Genomic DNA, 10995 nt, shown 5'->3' with positions numbered 1-10995 from the left:
CTGTGTTTAGCTGACCACTGATCGGAATGCATAATTGTGTTTATTCTTATAACTTAGTCCTTTTAAATGTTTCTGCTTTTTATTTTTTCTTGGTGTAGCACCATATTTTGTTTCAAATGTAAAGTGCGTTACAATTGTATTATTATTACGCATGATGTTTGCTTCTGAGAATCGGAGTGTGCGTCCAACTGAGCAAGGCTAATGACGGGGGCAGTCCCAAAGGCGCAGGCTGCCTGCCTGTCCCAACGGGGTAGAATGACGTCTCACGTCTCGCACGTCTCTCGCAACGAAAATAATTCAGATGTATAAAACCACGAGCAGCGATAGAAGTTATAGGAAGAGACCTTAACCCGCTGAAGACGCGCATCCTTCAGAGTTTTCAGCGTGCTTGGAGATATCAGGACCTTGGAGAGCGCAAAGTAGAGCGAGGGAGAGCTAGAACGGATCACTTTTTGTAAGGCTTTTTCTATGGCCATGATATTATTATTTTCTCGTTTGTTTTCGATTCATTGGGTGTGTGTGTGAGTGTGTGTGTGTGTGAGAAAGAGAGCGTGTGTGTGGGGGGGGGTCCTTTGTTTTTGCTCGCAACCGATAAATCTTGAAACTTGGATGTGGGGTTAAATTACGGCAAAATTTATATGGACGTTTAATAACAGCAAACAAAAGTATTTGTAGGTAAAAAAAAAAAACATGTCGATGTTTGGCACCATACATATATATAGCCTACATCTTTTCAAGAAACGTCACGTTTGTCTTGTATATGCTGTGCGCAATTACGCATGTAATTCCGATATTGTCCTGTTTCTCTTGTTTCATTCCCACACCCTAACAAACTGTCATAAATCAATACACGTAGCCTAATTAGTTACCTCTGCAAGAACTTTTTATTTTTGCTTTTAATTGCTACTATAATTTAGTGATTTAGACATATAGTCGGATCCATTTGCGTAATTTGTGGACTTCTGAAAAATAAATTGCCCTCTATTTCATATCCATAAATGTATTCGAAAATGTCCAGAATAATAATCTTGTACATACTTTCAGATTTAAAGCGATGTTACAGAGGAACGGCACCCAACTTCTTCTTCTAATAGCCCTGTGCAGTGTTTTATATTCCCGGACCGTCGGGCTGCCATATACATCCATGAGGTAGGTAGACATCACAACATCACTCTTATGGACCTCTATGTCCTGTTAGATTCATACAGGCCACTTTATGCCAATTGCTAGGAGCCTATGTTAAGAGGAAAAGCAGCACGCATTTATATATTGATTGGCGTAAATTAGTGCATTTAAACATTTTGGCCAACCGAACCCTATATTGTGCACCAAATTGTCGATGGTCACTTTATGGTGCAGGGGTTCGATTATCCAAAATGTTTTAACGTTGTAATTGGTGTTGTAATTATGTAATTATGTTTTATCATGACTCAATTGCGGGACTCAACAAAGAAATGTTTAATATTTAAGCTGGGTTGGCCTAATTATATATACATTGTGGTATAGGTTTTGTTTTGTGCAAATCTATGTTGTTTATTGAAAAAGTGTTCTTACTCTCTGGCAGACCAACAAGACACGCAGATGGACTCTTTACTAGCGGATACAGTAAACTTCTAGGGCAGATGTCAGCGCGAAGGTATCTGGAATCCTTGATCGGAAAGCGAGTCAGGTGGGCATTATTTTACAGCGGGCTTGGAATAAATTGCAATAGATTAGGTAATGAAATTAAATTAAATGATTACTATATTTACCCAGGGTATCTGGGCTAAGCTCAAGAACTTGTTTCCAGCCAGGCCCTGCTCATAGAACACATTTCATCGTAGTGGTTCAATGCCTTGTTCAAGGGCACTTCAGCGGTGGTAATTTTAACGTGTCGGACCGCTGATTCGAACTGGCGACCTTCCGGTATCAAGACCGATCCGCTATCCGTTCGCCCACCGCTGCCTATACTTGTTCAACATTGGCAGTCCTTGAACAAATTAATGTGCTTTTCTGTGTATTCCCTGAATCTCACCTGCATGAGACCATATTATCAAACAGTCCTGAATAGAGCTTTTTTATTTATTTTCATTTTAACGTTTTAGCAATTTGTTAATGGAACGAATTATTATTATTATTATTATTATTATTATTATTATTATTAAATTGCAGTTCACATATTCTATCTTTCCTATAGGGAGCTTCACACTTAGAAAGAAAGAAAGAAAGAAAGAAAGAAATGTACCTATTGACAGGGGAAAGGCGTGTGACAAGAAATAGATTAAAATGCATGATTATTGTAAATAGAAATCAGTTCGTGGCATATTTAACATGAAACATTATTTTATCAACCCTTTTTTTCATCCTCTTGCAGTGATGACCTGAGTGGGGAGCCGGTGAAGCGCCACTCAGATGCAATCTTCACAGACAACTACAGCCGCTTTCGCAAGCAGATGGCTGTCAAGAAGTATCTCAACTCAGTGCTAACAGGAAAAAGAAGGTAGGCCTATATGAGAGAAGAGCCTTCTTCCCCTTCGGTTGGCTTGTTGCCTGTAGTTCTGTCCATCGCTATTATCTGTACAGTTTTGCCTGTATATGCTTGCTTATATACCTGCCTACTGCAGTTAGCTGCTGAACAGACGTGCATTTCTCTCCCTATCTCTGTCTTTTCCTTTCTCTCTTTCTCTCACTATCTCTCATATGCACACTTTGTCTCACTTATCAATCTTTCTTTAATCTTAATTCATGTTTGTGCATTGCTCCAATCTGTAGAGTAAAGGAGTTGTGCTTTGTTGCATGTAATTCTGTGTTGAAGTTTGGGCAGGTGTGCGATGCATGATGTGGGCCTATACGTGATTTCCCATTGGTCTGTCTGTATGTCTATGAATATATATTGTGTGCAGTAGGCCTACAGACCAACACATTGCTGTATGTGTGAATGCACGCACACTAGGCCTACTTAACTGAACCCCATCATCATACTACACCTACAAGCTCGCTCGGCTATTTGTACAGAGGAGGACCAGTAAAGTTGAAACTGCAGATTACTTGTTACTCAGTTACTTGTTGTTTGATTTGATTTGTTTTATTTTATTGCACTGTGGATGAGAGGGAAACTAAATGTCACCCCTCTATATGTCTGACATATATTGGTGACAAATAAAGAAACCTTGAACCTTGAACCAGATCAGTTTTACAAAGTATAGTGGGTTTAAGTGGTTCATTTGTTTACCCCACGTCCCACCCTGCAGCATATAGGGCTAAACAAAGGGTATTTGTGTGATCTATACACTTCAGTGCTTGTGCAATAACTCTGTTCTGCTCGACTGTTTCTTCACCCAATACTCCCATCTCTCCAACCTTTTCACCTATATATTATTTCCTCCCCACCCACTATTCCCATACCGACCCACCACACCCCTACCCACCTCAGCCTAGAAGAGCCTGGTGCCAGTGACCCAGAGGACTACAGGAGTGAGCCCATTGCCTTTCAGGAGAGTTATGATGACATCAATGTAGACCATTTCATAAACAACCTAAAACTGGTAGGCTAGCATACACGCATGTGCGCACACGTACACACGCATATACTGTATGTGTTTATGTCACTCTCTCTATACCACTTATTGTATCTGCCTTCTAACATTTTCACTCTTTCTCTCCTTGCTTCCCTTGTTCTCTGGGTCCTGTTCTTCTACAGCCTCTTTGAGGAAGGCCAGTGTGTGAATACCTCAAGTATAATCTTCATAACATTCCAGAAGAAACCATGCAGTATTACTCCAAAGGACATCCAGAAAATACAGTGCACTATATGTCCAAATGTGGTTACTATCTGTTAATCAATGATTCAAACATTCAATCATTGAGCAAAACGACCTGTTTACATTGTATATAAGATACGTAACACTAAATATTCTGGTACAGAGATTATTCAGACTACACTGTTTAAGCGCACGTCGATGTCATGTGTTGTGCTGGGATTGCTCCCAGCACTAGTACGGTCATCTTTGTGCCACTAATTCTTAACATAGCAGTTTTCCCATTGACTTTACATGGAACAATTGTACCGGTAACTTTGAATGGAACACTTTTCCCATTAACTTTTCAATTTCCTCATTTCCCCCTTAATATTTAATATAGCATATTTGTCCCATTTGCCCCATTAACGGTCAAAGGAACAAGGATGATCAGAATGCTTGGGTTGGGTTTTTGGAAACCACAACCTGATGGGACATCAATGAGGATGAAGAGGAGGATGGACACATTTTGCATTATAATCAGTTTATACTATTCACAGAATAGAGATTAAAGAGGCTAAAAATGATTCATAAACCTGTCCAGAACGTATACTGATGTATTGTACACTACTCAACAAATAAAAGATGTTGGTTTATTTTTCAAATCTGAGTTGTTAGTGTTAAGTGCAAGTGATTGATTGACTTGTACACTCTGCACACAAAAGTGTGTCTAAAAGCCCCACTAGCATCCCTGACCCCTATATAGGCCAAAGGGTCTAAGGGTGCATGGCGCTGGCTAGAGGAAGGGTCAAGGTCACTAAAATCTGCAGGGTTCCTCCTCCAGTGGGCTTCAATCCAGCGGGGACTGCCCATAACTCCGACCTCCCGTTAGTCTGACCTACGTGGCCGGTTAAAGACTGAGGTTAGGGTTGGCGACCTAAATGGCCGGTTAAGGCTTAAGCGTGGCCATTTAAGGTTAGGGTTAGCGACCTACGTGACCAGACAGCCACATGTATCTATCAACTAATAACCTATACCATTATTGCCTTGACGAGGCAGTGTGGTTTTGAAAGAGTGACTCAAATCTGCTCTCAAGACTCATATTTGTGCTATATACGTATATAGGCAACAGATCATTTCATGTATTGCTAATTTATACAATATATAGATCAACATCAACATTGAATTCATACAATGTGAAGAGCTCAGATTCTTTCGTAGTCAAATAGTCCTATTTAGGAGCTAGTAAATCTGGAGTAAACCAAATTAATGCCTTTGATTATACTGTCAGTCCATTCAAAGAGTTTCACTTCTCTGTCCCTTTACCAACAGCGTCTCTCTCTCCCTCTCTCTCTCTCTCTCTCTCTCTCTCTCTCTCTCTCTCTCTCTCTCTCTCTCTCTCTCTCTCTCTGTATCTCTCTCACGCACACACACACACACGCACGCACGCACGCACGCACGCACGCACGCACGCACGCACGCACGCACGCACGCACGCACGCACGCACGCACGCACGCACGCACGCACGCACGCACGCACGCACGCACGCACGCACGCACGCACGCACGCACGCATGCACGCACGCACACACAGTATAGCCATCTGGAAACCAGAAGGTATTAGAAACCTTCATGGTAAAAGTGTCGACTGGCCTCATTAACTAACCGTATCCCTAACCCTAAGCTCACACTAATAATGGGATGTCAGAATTATGAGTGGACTCCGAACAAGGCTCCAAATCCATTACTGCTCCTGACAAGCAGCTTGGTTGCCTCCACCATTGAGTGTGTCCGTCCATCCATCCATCCATCCATCCATCCATCCATCCATCCATCCATACATCCATACATCCATACATCCATACATCCAATCCATCTTCAACCAGCTTATCCGTGGTCGGGTCGCGGGGGCAACAGCTCCAGACTTCCCTCTCCAGAGCAACATTAGTAACTTCCTCCTGGGGGATCCCGAGGCATTCCAAGGCCAGTGAGTCGATGTGATTCCTTCAACTGCGCCTTGGTCTGCCCCGGGGTCTCCTCCCAGTGGGACGTGCCTCAAGGAGGCATCTCCTAGGGAGAAGCCCGAGAAGCATCCTAACCAGATGCCCGAACCATAAGCTGTCTCCTTTCCAAGCAAAGAAGTAACGACTCTACTTCGAGTCTCTCTCGCGTGACTGAACTTCTCACCCTAAGGGAGATGCCAGCCAGGCAGCCACCCATCAAAGAAAACTCTTGTATTCGCAACCTTATTTTTTCGGTGACCCACACTTCATGACCACAACCATGGCCAGTAAGATTGGCATCCAGTGGACCTTCACCCAACAACTAGAAGACCTTGACTTTGCGGATGATATCTGTCTTCTTTCCCACAAGCACCAACACGCACAGTCAAAGGCAAAGCTAACACTACTCTCCAAAGAGGCAGCAAAGACTGGCCTCAAGATAAATGTGAAAAAGACAGAACTCATGAAGGTAAACAACAAACAGGACCTCCCAGTCCAACTACAGGGAGACAACATCAAAGAGACTGGTCGCTTCACATATCTCGGGAGCATACTGGGCAAAGATGGTGGATCAGATGATGACATCAAAAGCAGAATAATTATCCACAGGGTAAGTGAGTGGGGAGGTAAGTAAGTGGGGAGGCCAAAACAGACCTGATGAAGATCAGTGGAGAGTGAGGCAAAGACGACCAGACTATCGTGGGCCCAGCTGAAGAAAACTGCTCAAAACAGAGTCCGATGACGGGGTGTGATTGCGGCCCTATGCTCCACCTAGGAGCCTACAGGAATAAGTCAAGTCACACTTCATGACCATAGGTGAGAGTAGGAACGAAGATTGCTGGGTAGACAGAGAGCTTCGCCTTCTGGCTCAGCTCTCCTTTCGTCACAACAGTGCGGTACAGCGACTGCAATACCGCCCCTGCTGCTCCGATTCATTGAGTGTGTTAATGGGTGAATTCAACATGCATAAAGCACTTGGTTTAGGCGCTAATGCAGAACATACACCAATTCTTTATACTTTATCATTTCTATAAATATGCTCTCTCTTGCTCATGTTTAGTTTTGAGCGGTGCAGCCGCTCCGATGCACAGCTTTGTGTATACTGTATGTCTGTCTGTCTGTCTGTCCATTTGAGCACGGATGTGTACGGACGTATATGATGACGTTCTCATCATCATATACATCATAATAGTAAACGGCACCGCTCACTTCACACAAGTGTGATTTTTTTCCCACTACCTACCACCAAATAGAGATTATGGCTATTAAGGTTAATGAGATTCAGGTGGCACTCATCTCTTCAGAACATCATCCTCTTGTCACTCACTTGACCAACACTTAACTACAACCGCCGGTGTGCACCAAAAGGCCAGATACACGTTAAATATTTAATAAATATTCAGATGCCACATGATGTGATTCATTGCATAAAATCATTTGAAATGTTTGTCACAAGATAGGCCTCTGCTGCATGTACCCTATGCAGTTGAGTAGACAAATAAGGCTTATTCGAGCTCTGGAATGACTTGCCTGAGGAGATCAGGCAAGGGAAGGCATTTATTTCTTGTGTTGTTTTTAGGGGCGCTAGCCCCTTCTATATCCAGCTTTTGTTGTGTGTGCACAAACTTTGTCCTACACAAACATTACATTCCCATTGACAATGAATGGAGAATCCCGTTGACAATGAATGGAGAATTTACGTCCTAGAGTCTGAGCGAAATTTTACGTAATGATGATGTACAATGATAAGAGCGCCCCTCACTTCACACGGGTGTGATACTGTGATTTTTATTTTCTGTTTAAAAGCTAAACTTGCCTGGCATGCTTATTGGTTTATGACTTGTTTTGCGATTCATCTGTTAAGCAATGTATGAATCTGCACTTAAAAGGTGCTATACATGGCCTGGGCCGTGGCGCAGCGTTCCAGGCACCATGGCTGGTAATCCAGTCTGGCAGTGTGCCGCGGGTTCGACTCCCGATCCCGACGGCCTTTACTGCATGTCACCTCCCCATCTCTCTCCCCATTTCCTGTCAGCCTACTGTCTGTCCCTCCATAATAATAAAAAAGGCGAAAGCGGCATTGGATCAACTTTGACCAAGAAATGCACAATGAAAAACACAGGTATGGATAAGGGTTCATGGCCATGGCCAGGGTTCATGGCCATATATAGCATGTCTTGGAGAGGTGACTAGACGCGATATCACAATGCGTGACCATATGGGGACATTCCAGTATATGGGGATTGTGAGTGACAGATTGAGTGAAAACGCATGTTTCATAGTTAACTGCGACCTTCGGTCGCAATTATTATCAGTCAAAAGGGAGACATCGAAGAGGAAGGACAGGTGGGGAGGATCAACATTTGGAATGTCAGAACCTTTTTACAGTCTATGGTCAGAACAGGTCAGTTCCATATATGGAGATCTAAGGGTTTGAGGTTTGAGGTCACATGTAGAGTTCCTTATTTAGTGTGGTTGCCCAAAGGGCAAACACTATAGTTATTGTCACACTTTCTTATTTTCCTTTTTCCGGAGTAACCTACCTAACTTCCGCGGTGATTGGCTGAGCTTTGCATAACGTTTGTAGTAGTTAATTGGCTGTTGTTGGTTACGTAACCAATCTATGTTTTACAATCGTTTATAAAGACATGAATTCCCTTGCAGGGGCAGAAGACCAAACTATTATAAGCGTTATAGAAATTTACAAATTAGGGAGGGGTGACTGCGGCAACCACACTTTTCAATTTTTCAAAATTGCGACTTTTCTAGTTATTATTATTATTACTATATTATTGTCTCTGCCAGGTCGAAGGATACCGTTTTCATATTCCATCCTGATTGGCTAAGATTGGCTTCTAAAGTTTGCAGGAGTGGCCCATTTTGAACAAAATGCCTCAAGATGCAGCCTCCAATTGTATGAAACTTTGCATGCACATTTTCGCCAAGCCAAGGAAGAAGTGCCACCCTATATTCTTCAAATCAGCCTCATGGTGACGCTACAGTAGGCCAATTCACGTTTTGGCCTATAATTCTGTACTGGCCTATAAAACTGTAGCTCATAAATTCAAAATTATTTTCCCCCTATAGAAGAAAAACAACAACAAAAGTGTTGTAACCTGCCCTTGTTTTCTTCTTTCTTTCCAGACATCCCAAAACAAACTGGTCAGGCTACTACTTGGCCTGACTCCCAGAACCCACCTCACCCCTGCTCAGAGGTACATGATAGGTTGAAATGGCTTAGGGTACAACAACTTGCAATGCTCCTGGCCCTGGTGGTCTACATTCTACAAGATTCCCTACCCCACCAATATACCCATGCACCTGTCAAAATACTTCCTAAAGTCCACGATCACAACACCAGAGGGAGTTCAACAACCCACGTTCAACCCAGATTCGGCTCAAACAAGGGGTTAAATTAATTTTGCTCCTATGCCACTAAAATGTGGCATATATAGGAGCATGCGTGGGTGTGTGTTCGGACGTTAAGTGATTTCATATTACCAGCCTTGACAATCAAGTAGAGTGTGGCTGCTGTTCCAACGACAGTGCCCTTTGACGACTGTAGTGGCCGTACCCATGGCCCAGAACACATAATTGCGATGGGGTCATCATACAAGCCGCTCTTTGCCAGTCCTGAATGGACTGTGCTGCATGCAGCAGTAAAATACATCCAGCTATTATACATAACATATAAAGAAACAACATTAATGTGTGAACAGGTTCACTTGACTTGATACAGAACAGTATCTCTAGTATATTTTCCCAGCCTGGTGATGACTACTGTAGCCTACTGTTGCCTCCACCCTCAAGGGGAACCGTTACTGCCCAGCCCATAGGGGAGATTGTGGCACCAGTGCCAGAGAAATGCACCAAAAACCAAAGAAGAAGAGCCTACTGACCAACCTTCTAGCCAACCTTCAGGAAGTGTATCCCTCCACAGCAAACCCCCAGAAAGGCTGGCCAACATTGAAGCCACGAGACGTAGTGGTCAGAGTTGGAACTGCAGGCGGGCCCCTGCATTTAGCACGAGGAAACCCCGCGCCACTGTGGTTTAACATTGAGCGCTTGTTTGCACTTCTGCATTTGGTCAAATGCGGAAATATAGCATTCTTCCGGTTGCTTGAAAAACGCCACTGAGCAACTTCCATTGAAATGAATAGCAGGGGGTAGGGCTGTTCACACTCTATCCTTTATAACTCCACAGCTGTAGTGTAGCCATGCTTTAGCCAACGCTCCACACGTCCCATACTCTTCTCCCTTCTGGCTCCAAAACTATGGAATGCACGTCCCATTACAATCAGAACTGCAGCCTCACTCCCAATCTTCCGCCGTAGTCTGAAAACCCACCTTTTCAGACTCCATCATGGCCCGTAGCACTTGCCCTAGCCTAGCCCCTTAGATAAGCACTTTATGTAGACTTAGATAGAATTTTATACAGACTTATAGCATGTTACGTAGACAGCACTAGAATTGCATTTTATGTAGTCATAGCTTTATAGTATAGTATAGTATACATAGTGTATAGTATCATTATATAGATATTCCACGGTTACGTTCTTAGCTTACACATGTTCATGATAACTACTTTTTATGTATGTGATGTATTGCCATGCTTTTTGTTCTTGCTTAATGTAAGTCGCTCTGGATTAAGCTAAATGCCTAAATTGTAAATTGTAATTGTAGGAGGGGGACGATCACCTGGAAGCAGCATCACCATTAGCTTAGCTTGTTTTCATGTTTTCTAAGCTCCTAAACCTCGTAGTTTGTGGCATTTTAAGCAGAAAAAGGACTAATACGCGTGTGCATGGCCCGCGCGTCGGATTCACAAGATTTTTCGAGTTTGGCACTTATTGTGTTAAAATAGTAAACTTTGCTCTCCACTTGATTTTGTCCTCTTTCAAGCCATCTAAGTGCAAGGAATATACCTTTGAGGAACGGCAGACCAAAAAAGCTGCTGCTCATGGATCCTTGCTATCTGTAAGATGGCTTCTTCTCCGAGGGCTAAAGGCTGGAATGTTGGAAAAACATTCTTTCATGTCTCTCTCTTACTTGAGATAATTATATTCAACATTGAAATATTTGTCACATCCGCATACTGTATGTGTAGTGACATTTAGGTAGCTGGTGAGCGGTGACGCACCAACATTCTCATGTGAGTTTTCCATAGTTTTTGTCTGCATCTACAACAGCTACCCCATCATGGTAAAAGTACAGTATGTGTGAAAGTCATACTGCCCCAAATGCTCCCCAGGACTCCAGCCCAGATCCATAGGTGG

General features: G+C 43.1%; 1 protein-coding gene across 1 annotated transcript; it reads left to right on the top strand.

Annotated features, from left to right (window-relative positions):
- Nucleotides 1-1054: 1054 nt before the first annotated feature.
- On the top strand, nt 1055-3688 carry vip (vasoactive intestinal peptide; the record flags this gene model as incomplete). The annotated part of the gene is made up of 5 exons (XM_079511977.1): nt 1055-1149; nt 1565-1669; nt 2354-2479; nt 3413-3524; nt 3680-3688. The coding sequence occupies 5 exons, from the start codon at nt 1055-1057 to the stop codon at nt 3686-3688; spliced, it is 447 nt and encodes a 148-aa protein (XP_079368103.1).
- Nucleotides 3689-10995: the final 7307 nt, after the last annotated feature.

Source organism: Electrona antarctica (assembly GCF_951216825.1).
Source record: "Electrona antarctica genome assembly, chromosome: 10".
Lineage (NCBI taxonomy): Eukaryota > Metazoa > Chordata > Actinopteri > Myctophiformes > Myctophidae > Electrona > Electrona antarctica.
This window is presented reverse-complemented; position numbering and strand designations above follow the sequence as displayed.